The 18,882-nt window shown below is 57.9% G+C and overlaps 7 protein-coding genes across 7 annotated transcripts; 2 read left to right on the forward strand and 5 right to left on the reverse strand.

Moving 5' to 3' along the window:
- Window positions 1-10: 10 nt before the first annotated feature.
- Window positions 11-2,015, reverse strand: SLS55_002490 (uncharacterized protein; the record flags this gene model as incomplete). Its single annotated transcript, XM_066773972.1, has 5 exons — window positions 11-1,110; window positions 1,158-1,476; window positions 1,537-1,609; window positions 1,772-1,778; window positions 1,844-2,015. The coding sequence occupies 5 exons, from the start codon at window positions 2,013-2,015 to the stop codon at window positions 11-13; spliced, it is 1,671 nt and encodes a 556-aa protein (XP_066636539.1).
- Window positions 2,016-3,340: 1,325 nt separating this feature from the next.
- Window positions 3,341-4,924, reverse strand: SLS55_002491 (uncharacterized protein; the record flags this gene model as incomplete). The annotated part of the gene is made up of 3 exons (XM_066773973.1): window positions 3,341-3,821; window positions 3,873-4,341; window positions 4,399-4,924. 3 exons carry the CDS (start codon window positions 4,922-4,924, stop codon window positions 3,341-3,343), a joined length of 1,476 nt encoding a protein of 491 aa, XP_066636540.1.
- Window positions 4,925-5,797: 873 nt separating this feature from the next.
- On the reverse strand, window positions 5,798-7,135 carry SLS55_002492 (uncharacterized protein; the record flags this gene model as incomplete). Its single annotated transcript, XM_066773974.1, has 5 exons — window positions 5,798-6,000; window positions 6,057-6,619; window positions 6,685-6,793; window positions 6,932-6,956; window positions 7,010-7,135. 5 exons carry the CDS (start codon window positions 7,133-7,135, stop codon window positions 5,798-5,800), a joined length of 1,026 nt encoding a protein of 341 aa, XP_066636541.1.
- A 2,993-nt stretch (window positions 7,136-10,128) lies between these two features.
- SLS55_002493 (uncharacterized protein) lies at window positions 10,129-12,093 on the forward strand (the record flags this gene model as incomplete). Its single annotated transcript, XM_066773975.1, has 1 exon — window positions 10,129-12,093. The coding sequence occupies one exon, from the start codon at window positions 10,129-10,131 to the stop codon at window positions 12,091-12,093; it is 1,965 nt and encodes a 654-aa protein (XP_066636542.1).
- Window positions 12,094-13,041: 948 nt separating this feature from the next.
- SLS55_002494 (uncharacterized protein) lies at window positions 13,042-14,109 on the forward strand (the record flags this gene model as incomplete). The annotated part of the gene is made up of 1 exon (XM_066773976.1): window positions 13,042-14,109. One exon carries the CDS (start codon window positions 13,042-13,044, stop codon window positions 14,107-14,109), a length of 1,068 nt encoding a protein of 355 aa, XP_066636543.1.
- Window positions 14,110-15,629: 1,520 nt separating this feature from the next.
- Window positions 15,630-17,068, reverse strand: SLS55_002495 (uncharacterized protein; the record flags this gene model as incomplete). The annotated part of the gene is made up of 3 exons (XM_066773977.1): window positions 15,630-16,150; window positions 16,212-16,733; window positions 16,792-17,068. The coding sequence occupies 3 exons, from the start codon at window positions 17,066-17,068 to the stop codon at window positions 15,630-15,632; spliced, it is 1,320 nt and encodes a 439-aa protein (XP_066636544.1).
- Window positions 17,069-17,485: 417 nt separating this feature from the next.
- Window positions 17,486-18,706, reverse strand: SLS55_002496 (uncharacterized protein; the record flags this gene model as incomplete). The annotated part of the gene is made up of 3 exons (XM_066773978.1): window positions 17,486-17,776; window positions 17,823-18,237; window positions 18,297-18,706. 3 exons carry the CDS (start codon window positions 18,704-18,706, stop codon window positions 17,486-17,488), a joined length of 1,116 nt encoding a protein of 371 aa, XP_066636545.1.
- Between the last annotated feature and the right edge of the window lie 176 nt (window positions 18,707-18,882).

The raw sequence follows: 18,882 nt of genomic DNA on the forward strand, positions 1-18,882 counted from the left end.
CAGCCTACATCTACCGTGTCCTCAGGCGCATGCTGCCTCTTGCGAGAAAGCCGCCGGCAACAGCCAGCATGCTCAGTGCGCTCAAAGCAATCGCCGTGTTGCTCACCCGCGTCTCCTCGACCACGCGGCCCACCTTGGTGTCCTTCCGGCCCACCACCTCCGCCCCAGACCCTTCGACGAGGAACTCGTCCCAGTGCACCCTCTCCAGCTTGTGCTGGTAGTCCACCACCGTCTGGCTCCAGTTGTTGGTGATCTTGCCCTCGGCGTTCTTGTACCAGCTCTGGCAGTTCGGGTCCGCGAACGAGCTGTGCTCCAGTTCTCGCTGCAGGTCCTCGTTGAACCTGCGAACCACTTCCGGCTTCGGCAGGATCGCCAGCTGCTTGCCCTGCTTGCGCGCCTCCAGCACCTTCGCCACCATCGCATTCAGGTACCGCGACTGCGCTTCGATCATCAGCACGATCGAGTTGTGCCCGAGGTTGGTGTTGGGTCCATAGAAGATGCCGAAGTTGGGCAGGCTCTCGACCACGACGCCTAGGTATGCACACGCCCCCTGCTTCCACACCTCGGAGAGCGGCTGTCCGCTTGCCCCCGTGATCTTGATCGGGTGCATGAACTCGACCGACCGGAAGCCTGTCGCCAGCACGACGAGGTCGAACTCCTCGGCAGCTTCGCCTTCCACTGCGATGCCCGTCTCGGACACATGGCTGATCGGCTTCGTTACGAGCGAGACATTATCACGTGCCAAAGCCGGGTAGTAGTCGTCCGAGATGATGACGCGCTTGCAGCCAGGGCTGTAGTTGGGCGTGAGCTTTTCCCACATTTCGGGCTGGTCGGGGAAGTGCTGCCGCATGGATCCGAGGCACCATTGACGCAGCTGCTCGGCAAATGCCGACTCGCGGTCAAAGACGGCCGAATAGAACGACTCCCGGTAGTCCATCATCGAGGCCCGTGTGCGCCACCGCAGCGGCGGCACGTAGCGGTATGCCAGCCGCCTCAGTGGGGACACGGGCTTATCGAGCCGCGGTACTACCCAGTTGGCCTGCCGCTGGTAGACCGTCACTTTGGCTGCCACCTTCGCAATCTCTGGGATTATCTGCACCGCAGAAGCACCTGCCCGATTATCAGCTCTGGACGTGTGGGAACAGGAGAGCGCTTACCGTTTCCGATGACGGCAATCCGCTTCCCTTCTAACCCATAGCTCCAGTCCCACCGCGCCGAGTGCATTGTCTTTCCCTTGAAGTCATCCAATCCTGGGATTTTGGGGTATTGCGGCACGTTCAACTGACCCACTGCCGAGACCAGAAAGTCCGAACTGATCGTGTAGCCTTCCGCAAACTCTGCGTCTTTGTCGCCCGAGACGCGCACCGTCGTTCTCCATTTCTTCTCCGCCTCATCCCAGCGTGCTTCTTCGACGGTGCTGTTGAAACGAATATGCTTGTAGAGACCGTACTTCTGCGCCACGCCCTGAAGATATTCCTGACGGACAGCGAATGGTCAGCAACTGGGAAAGCTAAAGAACGGCCGAGTTGGGCATACAAGGATCTCCTCCTGCCCAGGGTAGAGCCGGGTCCAATCAGGGTTTTGTTCGAAAGAATACGAGTAGAGCAAGCTCCAGACTTTCCAAATAATATCAGCCAATATGAGCGCTTTCGGTACGTTATTACAGCCACTCACTATCACAGCAACATCCAGGATACTTGTTGTCTAGCCTTCAACAGCGGCGAAGTCAGCATCCGTGTCGGTTGTACATGGCCGGTTTGACCGCGCTTACCATGTCCCTGTACCATGTCATTAGTATCAGCATGCAGCCTCCGCATAGTGTTTCGAGGAGGAAAGCGCATACCTCCAACCCCGCTGGACTTTTCTAGGATTACGAAGTTCTGGCACTTATTCCGTTTGAGAAGGTCAATCGCCATACACATCCCGGAGAAACCGGATCCCACGATTACAACGGCGGCTTGCGTGTGGTCCGCATTGCCCACTGGAACCTGGGGCCAGGGCTTCGAACCGGGCATCTTGTCTGACGTCTTCGCTTTGTCTCGTCAGGGTTTCATGCGCACCATAACTTGGAGCCTTTTTCGGAGGTAACAGATGTACATACGTGACCAAATTCTTTCTCGTACGTTGGGGTTCCGTTGAAGGAAGAGGAGCAGGTTGTTGCAAACGTGTCGAGATTTGAGAGAGAGAGAGAGAGAGAGAGAGAGTACGTATCCCACCCTGCCTTTTAAAGATATCACTTGTTCTGCGGACCCCGACGACAGAGGTGTCTCATTCGAGGCCACTAGTGTATCGTTTCGGAAGATCCCAAAAAAAAATCAAGATCAGAAAATCCTGGAAAGAAAAAGTTGAGCACGTGTAGACGCCGTTACTTGACTGGCCAAACGCGGGCTTCTTTCCTAAATATCAGCTTGTGCCGACAGAGACCTACTTTGGGTAAACATACAACCCCAAAGAGGGGGAAACCTTCATCCTCGGCTTTCCCAGGAAGCGGCAGATGCGGAGAAAGAATGTACGGTGCCATGGTGTGCCCTGCGCTTCCGCAGTGCGGAAGCGCAAGTCCAATATCCGTAGCTTGGAAGATCAACAAGCGTCGTAACCATGTGACCATCAAACCCGATTGATGTATCGAGTGCATGCATATATATGCATGTATGCATCATGAAAGCGGGTACCCCGCTCAACAACATTTCCTCGACCTTGGCAACGATAACGACACCAGAAAGGTATACTGTAATCCGCACCAACCTCTCTTTCCACCGCCAACAAAAACGACAAGGCTCCATACCTGCCCACTTTGTGGCGTGGGAATCAAATATCGTTCCTGGTTGTTTCTGCCCTTGCCAAAAGGGAAATGATCGCATGCCGAACCCCGCATTCAGAGCGGAGCGGGAGGGGCTTTTGTCGATGACGCGCGCGCGTGGGGAAAGATACTTTGTAGTGACACTAACTAGGTTGGCGGGGTTGAATAACCGACGGTTGCCGCGGGAACGAAGAGCGGAGTAGGACAATGACGTGAAAGGTTTCAGAGAGCCCGTGTGGGTAATGCCTGTCAGCTCGGTGAATGGTGGCGGGTCCAGTTTTCTTGGCCCTCCAAAGGAGACGTCATGTATGATGTTTAGCGTGTGAGACGAAGACGGAGTCATATATCATTTCTAATGTTCGTTTTGGTATGCTAACTAATATAAGTGTGCTTTTTAGAGTCGAAGCACCGCCCGGGAAAACGGGAGCTGCAGTCGTGTGCACCGAATGCCGTGCGTGTGAACATGAGAGGGGGGGAAAAAAGGGGGGGGAGGGAAACGCTGGGAAATGCACCAGAACGATGGTCACCACCAGAAAAGAATCAGAACCCTTGGTCGCGATGCCACTTCTCCTGCCAACCGGGGAACAGCGGATACTCGTCGATCGTGTGCTCCTCCCAGCCCTTGGGTATCAGCCCTTTCTCCTCCTGCTCCTTCCGGAAAGCCTCCATGGCGGGTAGGACGACGTGCTCGGTGTGCCAGGTGTTCTTGTACTCCATCAGGCTCTTCTTGCCCTCGCGGCAGAGCTTCAGCACCAGGCTCGGCACGTACGGCTCGTCGCGGAAGGCGGCGACGGGGGTGAAGAGGGCCTTGAAGTTGAAGATGATGGCGCCGGACAGCGGCAGCCGGCGGAGCGTTTGCCAGTCGACGCGCAGGTTCATGCGCGACAGGTCGAGGCTGGGGTCCTGGAGCTCGCGGTACTTCTCGTGCGGATCGCCGGCCGGCATGTACAGCGGCTGGTCCACCTCGAGGCCCCAGGAGCCGCGCTGGATGGCCTTGTCGGTCGGCTTCTTGGCGAAATAACTGAGGGGAGTTTAGTCAACCTGATGTGCTGTTCGTGGTGCTGCCACTTACCGGTCCATCGAGAAGCGCATCTTCTCCTTGTAGTCCGGAATGGGCTGGTGGATCTCGTCCAGGCGCATGCCCATCTTGGTGCCCAGGTCCCAGCCGAGGGAACTGCACACGACGCCGCCGCGCAGGTAGTAGTAGCCGGTCTTGTCGTCGCGCAGCGTGATGGCAAAGTCCTCGGGGACGTTGTTCATGATGACCTCGAGGGGAGGCTCGCGCTTCAGGTCGGACGTCGTGTTGAGGATGCCGTTGTGAAAGACCATCTCCTCCGCGTCCAGCCGGAAGTAGTGCGGGTACCGCGCAACCAGAAATTGAAGGCACATCTCCATGAGTTCCTTGCACGCCAGCTCGCATCCGGGCATACAGTCCAGCACGCGCTTGCCGACGCGCTGGTAGATCTCCTGACGCTGCTTGATGCGCGTAGCGTAAGTGCTCTCGAGTTCCAACCACCAGTCGGGGTCCAACTTGGTGAATGCTGTGCCATCCGCAATGTTAAACTTGCGTCAAAACAAGTCGCAACGGGCTCACTTACACATGGTTTGATGGTAGGCCCAGCGGAAAGGACGGTACGGCTTGGGCTTAGCCCTGTTGATGTCGAACTCGGGGTACGCCTTGGGGAGAGGGACACCGCTGAGAGAAGCATAGTCCGGAAAGTCACCAAGCGCCTTGATCTCATCGCTCGAAAATTCCGTGGCAGTGTAGACGTTGCGTGTGGTGGTGAGGATGTTCTCGTCGAGGGCCTGGAAAGTCTTCTTCTCCGGGGACTGGGCCAGTTGGTTCAGAGGCTTCTTGAATCTCTTCGCGGCATCCTTGACTTCGGCGAGGGTGAAGCGGCGGGAGGGTGGGTAAGTATCGGAGTAGTCCGGTTGGTCGGAGTTGCTGCCCTTCTTTGCGGGGGAGAGAGAACGCGGGGGCGTGCTGGCGCTGGTGTCTCTACCTCTTCCTTGGAGACCTAACCGGGAGAGCAGAATGTTCCTTTGGCTCTTGTTTGATGCCAAGTAGGCGGCAGTGCTGAGCAGAAAGGCCAGCGCAAGCGCTAACGGTAAAAGGGCCGCCATGGGGGGCCAATCAAGGAAACAGAAATCAAATTGACGAAGTTAAAGGCAGAGGTCCGCGGTGGGGCGACGTGGGAGCGGTCTCCTTGTTCGAGGGGATATAGTTGCACGAAGTCGCGCGTTATATAGCGCTACAGCAGAAGCATCATGGGAGAGCGGACGGCGTTGATAAGACGCTTATCATGGTGGGTGAGCGGGGTGGCTAAAGAACAGCCATGCTGGAGATAGCACAGGGCGGGGCCAGGCGAGCACAGTCGCCGTCGTCTGGGCAGATGCAAGGCAACATGGGAGTGGACTTGCTATCCGCAAGAGGGACGGCGTGCGACCAGTGACGGGCTCATCCCAGCTGTTGGCCAGCGGCTCGATTTCGCCTAGCGCGGCTGCCAGGGCGCTATGCCGTCTTGGGTATACATTTCCCATGACCACCACCGACCCAACCTCGCGCTGATCTTGCACTTTATCACTCGCTATCGCCGCAACCGGCCAAATTTCCCCCGGCCCGCATCGTCCAACACCCGGCTCCTCGTTTCTCCGCCATGCCGCCGGCTCTGACGTCTCTCGTGCGCAAGAGATAAGCTTTCTGAGCCGTGTAAATATGGCCTACTCCGCCCAAGTTTGACGAAATGTCAGGCGACTCCAATTGCGCCTGCCAACCGCCCCATGCGCATCGAGGCCGATCGTGATGTCGAAGCCACGAGAGACACGCCAGCATCCGCGTCGGCTGCCGAATTCCGAACCACCGTCGAGGGGTGACTGTCTTTGAGTCTGTCAACCGTGAGGCAAACAACTGTTGTTGATAAGGCGTTGCAGCACTGGCCATGGAAAGAATGGATTGTCAAGGGTTCATAGCTCCCTCGGCTGTCTCGCATACCAGACTCACAGGCTGACTACAACCTTCTGGGCCGAAACACCGGCTTGCTGCCTGTCTATCGCCTCTTGGATCCTTTCCAGTCCCTTGCCAACAACCAACGCGTCCGGTTTGGCCTTCAGCTGCCCACTGGCCAACGCTTCGGGGACGAACTTGCGCCAAACGGCGTCGCCGACCTCCTTGTGTTCAAGAGCAACACTCGGCGCGACGACTGAACGGACATAAGAGTCAGTGGAAGTGCCATGGCGATGACAGGGAAGCACTCACTCTTCTTTGCCTCAACCGTCTTCGTCAGGCCCTCAGGTGGCGGCAGAACCACTGCCACGGGCAAAACACCAAGCTTGTCCGTAATAGCACCAATGAGCTTCAGTGAAGCGGGCTCGGAAATGGCGTCATAGGCGCCGACAATGTTACCGCCCTGTTGGTCGATTGCCGCCAGAACCTCGTCCACTACGCCCGGCGAATTATAATCGACCACCGCCGCCGCGCCCAGCGACTTGACAAAGTCATGGTTCTTGCGCGACGCCGTCGCCACAACCTTCAGACCCGATGCAACGGCCAGCTGGATCGTCGTGGCGCCTACGCTCGACGAGCCGCCCCAGACGAGCAGCGTCTTGTCCGTGGGCTGTGGGTTGGTCGACGGGAACGGCAGTGCCAGGTGCGGCTTTTGGTACAGCCCTGCCGCGGCAGTCGAGATGGCAAGCGGGAGCACTGCGGCATCCTCGAAGCTGAGCGAGTCCGGGATCGGGGAGACTACCGTCTCGAGCGTCTTGCTGTAGAGCTGGAAAGCTGCGTCTGCCAGGTCTCCTGTGGCTAGTCCGATCATGTGGCTGTGTGCCCATGCTTCGGTCAGACGCAGTGGCTCGGTTTGTGGGGAGGGGATGATCTCACGCACGCGATGACTCGTTGACCCTTGTTGATGCGGGTGACACCCTCGCCGACTTCCTCGACGGTACCCGCGACGTCTGTGCCCAGAATGTAGGGAAATTTTTTCAGGAAGAGGCCTGCATGGATGTCAGCAACGATGTTCTCTCCAATTCGTCAATTGCCTGTCAGAAACCCGGGCGAGGCGCTGCTTATGACCCAGGAACCATGTCGGGTATCGCAGCAGACTGCGTGATTGGCGTTGCTGCGGCACGTACCCTGTTGCATCTTCCAGTCTACAGGCTGTACTGGAAGTCAGTACCCCGAACAAGCCTTGGCCATCGGATGCGACGTACATTGATGGCAACGGCGGCGTTCTTGATGACAACCTCGCCAGGACCAGGTTTAGGGTCGGGGGCGTCTTGCACCTTGAGAGGCTTGAGCTTGGCCTCCAAGAGCCAGGCCGCTTGGTTCCTCGCCATCTCGTGCTCCGTCTAGGTGTCGTGGAATTCCGAAAGTGTCGTTGTTGAAGTGAAGATGCAGAGGCTCAGCTTGCGATGCGGGGCACGAGCTGTACTCACTAGCGTCCGAGGCTGGGCATCCCTTAAGAATGACGGGAGCCAACGCACTAGCGTTATACGGCTCCATCATGGCGCCATGTCTGCTGCTTTCTTTCTGCGTCTCCTGCATGAACATTGCTCAGCATACGACTGGCCCTGCTGGTGACATGCTGGCTTCTCTCGGCCTTTGCCAGGCCCGAATCGGCGGGGTGATGACAAAATGCTTTAAGACGTCGGGAGGGGCGCAGCGTCGGCCCCGCTAAACCTGAGTAATGATGGAGTATCTCCGCGCTTATCCCCACCACCCGGCCCCGCAGCGAGGCTGATGCATGCTGCCTGAGGCGCCGACGCAGAGCTGGCTATTGCACCATCGAGGGCGGCGCTGGCGGATGTGATTCTTCCTTTTCCCATCGAAGCATCGTGCCACGAGGTTTCGTGCAACGTTGCTAGCCGTGCACAAACCCTTTTCTTTATATAGCATCACCCCCAGTCGCAAGCCTCGCAACGCGGCGGACTATTGGAGGCGTTGCTAGGTTCCCTATATCTGGTGGCTCATTCTGCCCAACCAAGGTTGAAGAGCCCCATGCATGCCCTAGGTCGTGCCGAGCCTACCGAAAGCGTCAGTATTGTAATTGCAGACACCACTCCGCGTGTTCTTGCACCAGCGACGCTCTAACATCATGGTACAAGAATAGAGGAGCAACGGAATGAAACAACCGCGAATGGAGCACTGACGCTACATGAAGACGGGAATATGGGTGTGCTTGCATAATGCACCAACCGACACGCTTTGGAATCATGGCTTGGAGTTATTCGCGCGGAACGAGACATGTCGGTTTTGCCACGGCCGGCCGTCGTCAAACGCTGATGGCAAGCCGGATGAGCGACTGTGCTCCAACGGATTGGAGCGCAGAGGATGAGGGTGATCATAGGGCCATGCAGGGATCATGGTTCTTTGGCAAGTCAGTGAATTTGGCCGGTGTACTTTGTTGCATTTGGCGCAGTCTACAGCAATCCAGACGGGCGAGGAAGTCTCTGCACTGTCCTGTCCACAAGCCGGGCCCATGCTTGCATGCTTTTCCGGGCAGTCCGGCTGCCCCCACCTGGGCGACGATGGAAGCATCCCCGGACTTTGCATATGTGCAAATTCGAATGGTGCAGAGGCGACGAGCCGTGCTGACACTCGGTTCAGGAAATCGCTGGAATGTGCTCGCCTCAAGAGTGAGTAGACAGCAGATTGGCGGCGCAGGCGAGCAGCTTTCGGTTTAGGCGGCAAGCTGTCAAAGTTATTCTTAGCTTGCCCGTCGGATCCAAGCTTCACGCTTGTTTCGTCCCGATTCTGAGAGCCTTGGGGCATCTTTGGAACCAGAGCCTCAAGAGAACGACAGGCGCGTGAGAATTTCTGATCCATGGGCTCTGGCCTTCTTTGCACAGCCCAATTGACGGCGACGGGATCGACAGTGAAGCTCATTTGCGAGAAGAAGGTTTGATGAAGTCATGCCGGAGAAGCCGCACCTTATGAGCTTCAAGTAGTTGCTGGTCCGTGCTTGCACATCTGAAAGGATACCGAGACTTCAAACATGGTCTGGGAAGTTATTCAGGAAGCAGAGACATGGAATACCCCCTACACGGACCGCCCCCAGTTGACAAAGAAGGCGGTCAAACACAGCTAAGGACAGGACCCGGAACTGGATCCGGGACAGCGAAATGCGGCCGTCGTGAAGGCTCAAGAGGAGGCAGACGAGGGTGGCACATGTTCTGCAGCGGTAACGTCCGTCGAAGGTCAAATACCCGACCGAAACACGAGCAGCGGCCAAGCAGTCAGACGTACGTGTGCAGAACGGCACAAGAGATGATTGCTGGAATGAGCAGCCTCCACGGAATTCAATAGCCTGGATCTCAGCGGTATGGATGGCAAACAGCGTCGTGGCACGGGTGAGACTACCCAAGAGGCCGGGCCCGCGCTTTGCACAGAGATGGGCAGGAAGAGGCGGACGGTAGTGCTGGCCCCTGTCGGCGACGGCAGCGCGAAACAGGAGCCGTGGCACAAAGGGCTCACCTGGCTGCAGTCAGCCATGCAGCGGGCGCTGCAATAATAGGCCAGCCCGCGACGTTTGAGATGACAGCCAGTCAAAGCGGGCCGCGACAGGCGCTCGGACGCCGAAGGCCAGCAGAAGCCGCGCCCGCCAGGCCGCCGCCAGCTGCACGATGGTAGGCAGAGCAGGCCAGACAAGCTTCACCCCCAGGGCGCCTTTGGCCCCGAGCGACGGTGCTCTGGGGCAGCCTGGCGATCGCGGTGCGTCGAGGGAACAGGAGGCGGCGTGTTATTCTCCGGCCAAAGCTGGTGGAGCCGTGCGGCGCGCCACCGGGAGCCGTGCGGCCAGGCGCTGATCCGCCGCCGCTGTCGACCCGGGGCGGCCAGGGGGGTGTTCCAGTTCGCGATACAGCCGGACCAAGCGAGGTGGCAGGCGGCGATGCTGCGACGCGGCGGGCGCCGGGGTGCGGGCGTAGACGTGGACGTGGGCGTGGGCGTGGGCGTAGGCGTAGGCGCGGCGCGGAATGAAAGCATCGACGAGAATTCCCATGGCCCTTGGGGCTGGTCGGCAAGCTCCTAAAGATAGGATGCGCGCTGGAATGCTAGGGCCCAGAGAGGCACGCGGGCCGGCTCTGGCAGTCGCTAGTGACTGACCTGCAGCCGAAGCGGCAGTCCCATAAACGCGCTGCCTCCCCGTTTCATCGTGCTCCCGGTTTCATGTGCGAGCACCACCGCCGTCGACCTTGCGCTGCGCTCCCCTCCATTCCTCTGCGACCACCGCGTTTCGTTTCCCACGCGTGCTCCAGGCCGCGGCCGAGCTCCTCCGTATCCGCACCGCACCGCACCGCACCGCACCACCGCTGCCCCAACACAGCCGATCATGAAGCGCAAGTTCCCGCTCAATCTCGCGCCTATTGTGAGCCTCCCCGCGTCTGCTGCTCCCGCGCGCCCCAGGCTGACCACCATGTCTGCGCAGAAGGTGCCCACCAAGCAGGAAACCAGGGCGCTCAAGGAGTCGCTGGCCACGCGCGACATCTCCACGCCCTCGTCGCCCTACGTCAACCGCCGCATTCTTTCGCCCACGGTCGAGTCCGAGTTGCGTGCTGCCTGCGAGGCCGTCCTCAACGAAGATGGCAACTCGTACGGCGCTGCCGCCGCCCTGCAGGCCGAGGAGTCGAAGATGGCCAGCGATTTCCACGCCCTCCAGCAGTCGATGAAGGCCATGGAGCAGGCCCAGCAGCAGACCGGGCACCGCCGCACTGGAAGCCACCCGCCCTCCAATCCCTTGCCGCGCCGAGAGCACCAGCCCCAGGAGACGACTGCTCGATTGCCGCCCAATGCTTTTTCATATAAACCGGATGCTGCCCTGCGAGACCTGTTCCCTGCCCAGGGCCCATGTCCTGTTCAAGCAAATACGAGCCGTAGACGGGAGGCCGACGGCACTGCCTACGACAAATCCTCGCGTAGCGTCTCTGGGAGACATCGGGAGCAGCAAAACGACCACTCCGCGGGCCGGCATGCTGCATACGACCGGCCAAACACTGCCCCCATTGGCCGAGGACTAGATTCTCCCGACACTAACTATTCAACGCCCATAAGTGCTTCCACGATGGACAACCACCGTAACTATGCCTCTACCGCCATGACGTCGGCCGAGCCATCGCGAGCATCCAAGCGCAACTCGCACCACATGTTTAACGATGAAGAGGCCGCATCGCGCGCTGATGCTGCTGCGTCGTCTTGGATGAGGCAAGAGTACGAGCGCCGAAAAGAGACTAACGTGGATCGTCGTCCCTCATCGAGAGCGAGTAGGGCCGGGAGTGTGACCAGGAGTATCAAATCAGAGATCAAGGAGTACTTCCGCCCTGGGTCGTCAGGGATAAGCAGAGCAACGTCAAGGGAATCGCTTCGCAGCCGGGGCTCAGACGCAACCGCTGCCCAAGCGCCGGTAGCACATGGGTGGCGCAGCTGGGGCTTGCAACGACGACCTAGCGACCAAAGCCTCAACAGCCGATCCTCCAGCGTCAGGGGTCGCGGTGACGCCAGGAATAAGGAGGGTAAGAAGGAGTTAAACCTCAACCGCGAGCTACCTCCTTTGCCAAGCCTGGACCAGTGGAAGGAGCCGAAGGAAGAGGAGGATGCGCCGGCGCATTTTGTACCTGTGCACAAGCCGACCAGCCCGACACATATCGCGAATCTGATGCAAACGCCTCCAAAGGTTCGACCGCGGAGAGAACACATCGCTCACCAACACTCGGTTGAGAGAAAACAGAGACGGCACGACGATGAAGCCCGCAGGCCTTCAGCGCAGACACAAACGCGACCGGGCGTTCGGGCCGTCAGCTCTGATCCCGAAGTTCCCGTGCACTTCCGGCCTCGGACAGACGAATCGCTTGCGAGAGACCTTGCTCAGTCGCACGAGCTCATGTCAATAAGTCACGGATCAAGCGATGAGGCAATTAACAGGAGCAGCCCGTCACTAGTCGACAGCGGACACAGCCCGGATGAACATTGCCAAGGCCGCAAGCCGAGCATGAAGATCAGCATAGACCACTTCGGCGGGGAGGCACCGAATTTCAGCAAGAAGATCCGGTCGGAGCGGCCTGTGCATCAACACGGGAAAGAGCAGCGGTACAAGTACAAAGCGGAGATCAAGGCGAACAACACTCTAGAGAGCGGGTCCTCGGGTAACGTCAAGGGGCTAAAGAGGATGTTTAGCCATTTCGGGCTGGGAGGTAAACGGGAGAAGAAGGAGACGTGGATGGACAAATTCGAGAAGAACGGCGTCAAGGGCGGGGTTCTGGTGCACGATGAAGCGGCGGGCGCGCCAGTCGTGCGGTACTGAGAAGCGTTTCATTTGTCGTTGCACAGTGCTCCCACACGGAGTCAATGTTCCATCTTTTCCTTTAGCTAATTATATCTTGGGACGGTTCGGGTTGGCCCAGGACAGGCCATCGGAGTTGTGTAGATACCCTTATCAATTGTTGGGAGCATGGGAAAGCCAGACCAATATCAATCATATGGATGCTCGAACGAAGGCGTAGGACGAAGAATGCCAGCCGGGCTCTTTGGCACTAGAGGTTGCAAAAGACTTGCCTTTTCCCACGTCGGCAGCTGAAGCAATAGCGGCCACCCAAGCAATCAAGATGTCTGGGCTGATGTTGCGGAGTTGATGGAGCACTAGCCAGTGAACATGGCCGGACAGGCTTCCGCGGGAGCCAGTAAGCAAAAACGGCATGGTCGCCCAGCTGCTGCCAACCACCGCTCTCACGTAGTTATGTATCACCACTTCCCCGTGATGGCAATGAAACGGCCGGCCGAGGCCGAGCACACCTGCGGCTGCGTCGCGCTCGGCTTCCATCACCGCACGCGCATTGAAGAGAAGGAAACATCTGGGGTCAGAGGTGCGCGCATCATGCTCTATGAGGCACCCGACTGCCTCCAGCGTGATGACGGGGCGCCCGCGCTGTGTTGATCGCCTGCGCTCACGGCCTCGCTCACTCGTCTCTCCATCCATCGCTTCGCCGGGGACGAGTCTGGATCTTGCTTCAGCCCATCCATGGCCCTGTTCACCTTGCTGCGCTGCACCCGTGCGTCCGCGAGCCACAAGACTTCTCCGCCGACAGGCCTTTGCTATTGCCTTCTGCTCGCCTCACTCGCTCTCGCAACCACACGCTCACTCTGCTCCCGTCTCGGATCGGACAACGCATTCATCCATACCCCACCAACACCCCAGAACAGCAGCCGCCCTCGGCTCCGCCGCACCTGCCTCCACCCTCTCCCTCGCGGCAACATGTGCAAGCTTCACGGCTACCACTACGCCTGTGGCCATTTTGTCCGCTATCGACTCTCCCGCTGCCGCGGTACTTTCACCAAGATCCGCCGACGGCAATCCCGGTCCACCAATGTCAATGGCGCTCCCAAACTCGCCGCCTGCCTTGCTGAGTGCTACATCACCATCACATCCCGCTCGTTATGCGGCTCGTGCTTATACGAGCAGTTCAAAGCCCATTGGAATGTGCGCATCTCGGACGCCGAGAGAGCCTACCGTGAGGCGCTTGACCAAGGCATGAAGAACGGCCTGGGCTTAGTCGGCTGGGGCGGAGTCGGCTGGGGTGGCAACGATGAGGATGACGATTGCTGCAGCGACGGCGACGATGACGATGACGATGGCGATGACGATGGCGAAGGCAGTGCGGACAGCGGCACCGCCGGCTTGACAGACGACGACCCGGAGACATCGAGGACGACCAGGAAGCAGCAACGCTCCTTGAAAGGCGAAATTGAACGCCGCCGCCGTACCCTTGAGCAATTGCGCGCCGAGTTCAGTGCCGAGTCATGGTCCGTCCGCAAGCGCCTTCCGACCCTCGATCACAGAACATATACCCAGCCCAGGATTCAACCGCGCATCTCCCACGTCCCTTCGCCGCTACGGAACGAAGTACACCCCGAAGACATTGTTGTTAAGCAAGCACGGAATGGCAAGGCGGACGGCAATGAAGGCTGGGGGCATCATTCGACCTTTCAAGCCTTCTTCGTGGACACGTACGGCGGCGCCTCCGGTGACGCATGGGGAGACGATGCTGCAGTATTGACAGAGACAGGCGCATGGGACCCCTCTGTGGTGGCCAACATCAATTTCGCAAACTCCATGTCGCACGACGCCCGAGAACCCACAGGCGACGAGAGCTACTACACGGAATACAATCGTTTCAACACAAGCCTTGATGACGATGAAAACGACCTAGGCGAGAAGGACAACAAGACCCCGGTCATGGCGTACGGTCCGGAGACACGTTTTCCGCCTCTGATGCGTGAGGAGGATCTTTTTGCTCCGGGCCCAGATGCCGCACCGCCCTAAAGGGACGTTGCATACCCAATAGAGTCAACGACATAAGTCCGAATTCCATGACAAACACTCGTCACTGACTTGGAGCGAAACACGATAATCCGGTATCTGTGACCCTCTCGAACCCTTGCGACCTCACATAATACGCGTGGATTGGTGAAACGTCAAAGGTAATGGTCATCAACTGTCCATGTCGCTTAACTCTAGCCTAAAAACTGATTCTCACAGCCTGACCGGACAGGACCACTTGCACAATTTGAGCTAACCGGAACGACAACAGCCTCGTATCTACCGCGCTCCGCGCTCTGATCTAATGCCAAAACACCCGGTTCGCCTTGTTCCACATTCGAAAGCACTAAATGGTGAAGTATCGATAAGAGAAAACCAGTGCTCATACTACGTACGACATGGTAAACGACAACAAATCAATCCCTTTCTCTTTCCCACCAACGTTATATCAACTCTACACCACCGTATTGACGAATGCAGCCGCCCACGCGCTTAAGCAAATCTCTAGCGTTACGTCCCGAGATTAGTCCTATTTTCCAAGGAGTGCCCTTCCCCTTGCTATCATTATCCGCAATCCGCGCACACCCATTCTGTCAACATGCCGACGTCCGTCTCACATAATAATCCAGAATAACCGATATTCAGAATCGTAAGGAACAGAACACGGGCAAGCCTCCGCACCCGCGCCGTACCAATCGATCAAACAACCGTCTTCCGGGGTACACTAGGCTTAGAGCATGCATGCTGCAACAATCACGCGAAGCCAAAACGAAAGAAATGGTGGCTTCAACGTATTGGCGGTATAAGAATGTATCGGACAGCTTCTCCGTTTGATTTTTGGTTGTTCTTGGGGTGGGTGGGAGGTCGTCCATGGTAGTCTGCTTCTCAACTTTTAAAGCGTAGGTATCAACAAATAACGACCATGGGATTTCCTTCTTCCCACATGGTCTCCAAAATCGAAGATCAGGTGTCTCCGTAAAAACCAGGACTCTCTTGGACACAAAAAGGTTGCCTTTGGTTACCAAGGTTTCGTGTACTCATCAATGTTTCGAATAGGTTCATCATAAGACGATCATCCCCTCGGGGACTTTACAACAGAATCTTTCGTTAAAATGCACCCCTTCTCTCTCCGGAAAGGTATGCGCGCGCTCGCCACCCTTCTTAGAACGCCGTATCCCATGCCCATATCCCACGTCCGTTCAGCCAGCTACACTTTTTTTGATCCTCATCTGCCGTCTTTCGCTTCCCATGTTTGAGCTGGAGAAAAGGGGGATAAAAAGAAAAGGCGACGAACGATGGATGGGAAAGAAAGGGAACTGACGACATGTCTCCAGCTTTACATGTTGGAGCATTCCGCCTCATTAATCTTGCTCATGACCTTCTTCACTTCATCGTTCGTCTTGCTCGCCTTTTCCCGATACTCTGCCCGAAAAGAAACCTCGGCCCTGCAGAAAGAAAATTAGTAGCAACGTAGGACTCGAGATGCATAAGCCCCGGTCTTTTTCCTTTCCACAAAGGCTCTTTCAGCGATACCTGCCCGGGAACACTCTTCCTTCACCGGGGCTCACGTACGCAGCACTGCCACCACCTATCGGGGCATCGAAGAACCCACCCCCGCCGCTGCCGTCCATGTCGAAGGGCGCACGGCCGCCCATGCTGAAAGGTCCGCCGATGCCGCCGACACTCCTGCGGCTGTTGCGCGCCGAGTCGACAATGGCGAATTTCTTACCGAGCTCGCTAGCAGCTCCGAGGGAGCCCGTGATGCTGGCGAGCATGTTGGTTAGCTCCACATCGGCGCGCTGCTGGACTGCCTCGCGTGCGAAGAGTGCGCGGTCCGGGGGGGCAAGGAGCGGAAGACGCGAGAGAAGGGCTTGGATAGCGCGTAGAATCTCGTGGTTGGGCTGCTCAGTCGGGTTCTTCGTTTGAGGGATCTGAGAGTCGGTGAGGTAGGAGGGCGGAAGTTCAGATAGGTAGGCTTGAAGTAGGTTGATACGAGCGCCAAGCATCTTGATGGCATTGGACTTCGCGGTGAGGGAAGCAAGGACTGGATTTGCAAGCGGTTAGCGTCGTCAACAAACGCAAAGATGGGGATGGAGTCAACTTACGTTCTTCATCCTCAGCTGTCAACGGTACAGAGTCCTCGGCTAGCTCTGGGTTCTCCACATCGGCCTTCGCCTTGCCCTTGCTCTTGCTCTTGCTGCCGTTATTGCTTGGAGCAACGCTAGCCTTCCTAGCCTGGTCGACGTCCGTCGCGTTACCACCGCCCTTTGCCACGAAGTCCACGGCAATCATCTCTGCCTCTCCAGTCTCAACCGAGTATGTCAACTCCCGAAATTTCTGTTGTTTTCCCTGGCCGGCGGTACCGCTGTCAATGTCCATACTCGTGGCTTTATCATTGCCGACACCGCCCTCCCAAAGGCTCTCGTATATAGTAAGCGGAAGCTTGCCGCCGGTTGCGTTACCCTCAAGGACGGACTCCGGGTGGAACAACAGTAGCAATGCCGTCTCGTTGTGGACGTTCTGGATGTACTCATGAATGGCAAGATGGTGGGGTGCGGGACCGGCGGGAGCACCCAGCGTGAACCAGCCGACAAGGTCCAAGGGCGGAGACTTGAAAACAGTCTTGTCTGCGCAACGGGTTAGCTTTGGCACAACACGCAACTTTGTAAGGGAAGCTCTGCTCACATTGTTCCAAGCGCTCGCCGAACCAAGCGTCGTCAATGCGGACTTCGCCATCGTCGCCGGCGATCAGCTTGACCTCAAAGGCGACCTCCATGGTGATCTCGCGACCATTCTGCTGGCCGATTATGGCGCCGACAACGGGACCGGGTTGCTGACGAAGAGTGTGGCGCGTGATGTAGTCGGAGACGGTGAGCAGAACGAGCGGGTGAAGTTGGACCTGCGGGCTTGTATCGGAAGCTCTGGTGCTGGAGAGGAGTGGGTTTTCCTCCGTAGCCGCCATTATTGCGGATGCGCGTTACGTTTGTCGACGGTGGGGAGAGAAGGTGGTTGTGATGGCGAGCTGCGGCGGCCACGCGATCGTCGAGCCCGAAACGGCGGGGTAGAGTGCGGTGTCGAGGCGGGTGGTGGAGCAATCGGGTGGTGGAGCAGTCGGGTGGTTGTGCCGGAGGACAGAGCTCCAGGCCGCAGCGCGCACGGACCCTTTGTTGCCGACGGGCGAGCGTCATCGCCGGCGCCGGCGCCGCACCTTTCTTCCTCTACAACCACCATTTCTGACAATCACTTCCTTCTCGCGTAACGTCACCCACAGGCACAAAAGGCAGTTTTGCCTAGCGTATGGGATTCATTCTATCTGCAACAGGCCCATTGCAAGCCGAACAGCACGAACCAAAAATGGGGGTCTCGGTATCTCGCTCCCTCAATATTCAATCAGGACCTTCAGGACCAGCTTTCCGTCATCATCAGCCGTCCTTCCTGCGAGCTCAAATGCTTCCTTTGCAGACTCCAGCCCGCTGAAGCGGTGCGTCACCATCATGTCCAAGTTCGGCAGCGCTCCGGACGAGATGATCTTCATGCCCGTTGGGTAGGTGTTGGCGTACCGAAAGATGCCGATAATGTCAACCTCCTTTAGGTGAGCAGCGGACATGGGAAGCGTCTGGATGGGCGTCCCCATGCCGACCATGATCAGCTTGCCGCCTGGTCTTGTGGCCTTGCTGAAGTTAGCACCTTCTACTCGATGGACAAACGGCACTTACGAAGAGACCGGCCTGCATGCACGTCTCCTTGCCCGTACAGTCGAAAGTTATGTCCGCACCCTCAGCGTCCGGCTCACCAGCACACGCGATCTCGATGACATCATCGGCAAATGCCTTGGCGGCCGCGAGCTTCTCGCTCGTTTCCTGCGGCTGAGGACCGGTTGACACGACGTATCCGCGAGTGGCAAAGCCATTCCTGAGGGCGTACTCAATCCGACCAATGTCAATGTCGGCGATGAGTACGGTCGTAGCTCCAGACATCTTGGCCATCGCAGCCGTTAGGAGTCCCACGGTGCCAGCACCAAAGACAACAGCAGTGTCGCCCTGCTCCACCGCTGCTCTTCTCGTCGCATGGATCGCTACGGATAACGGTTCAAGCAGGGCAGCAGACTCCAGTGACACATGGTCAGGAATTCTGGGCCCAAGTCAGCACATCATCCTGCCAGCCAGGCGAACTGTCTGTAGGCAACTCACTTATGGCACCACTTGGCCGGGTGGTTGATACGCTCCTGCAGCGTCCCCTGAAAATGCGGAACGCTCTTGGCGCTGCTTCTGAACCTCATTTTGGGGCACAGATTGTACCTGCCCCGCAGGCAAGATCTGCAGGAGTCGCATGGCACGCCGACCTCAAGCGCAACCCTGTCACCGATACGGAAGGTATTGGCGGGCACCTGATCACCGACTGCCACAACCACACCGGCGGACTCGTGGCCCAGAGACAGCGGTGCTACGGCGCATAGGTCACCGTTGCGGAACTTGCTGTAATAGGAAACGTCGCTGCCGCAGATGCCGGTGGCGCGGACGGCAACCTGCAGCTCGTGTGGGAGCGGGTCGGGAAGGTGCCTTGTTTCCTGAAATGGAAGAAACGGGGTGAGAATAAGCATTATATGGACGGGTGGATCGCAGATCAAGATGTCGTGCAGTCATCAATCTATTTCCCCCCACGCGACTGCCCTATGGGGTAGGTGTGGGGGCTGTTGGTGCCTCTGTGGGGAAAAGCGGGAACCAAAAAATCAAATGCGAGGGAGGAAAAGCACTCACGATGCGTAAGTCGCGAGGC

Source organism: Diplodia seriata, assembly GCF_021436955.1.
Source record: "Diplodia seriata strain FDS-637 chromosome Unknown scaffold_2, whole genome shotgun sequence".
Lineage (NCBI taxonomy): Eukaryota > Fungi > Ascomycota > Dothideomycetes > Botryosphaeriales > Botryosphaeriaceae > Diplodia > Diplodia seriata.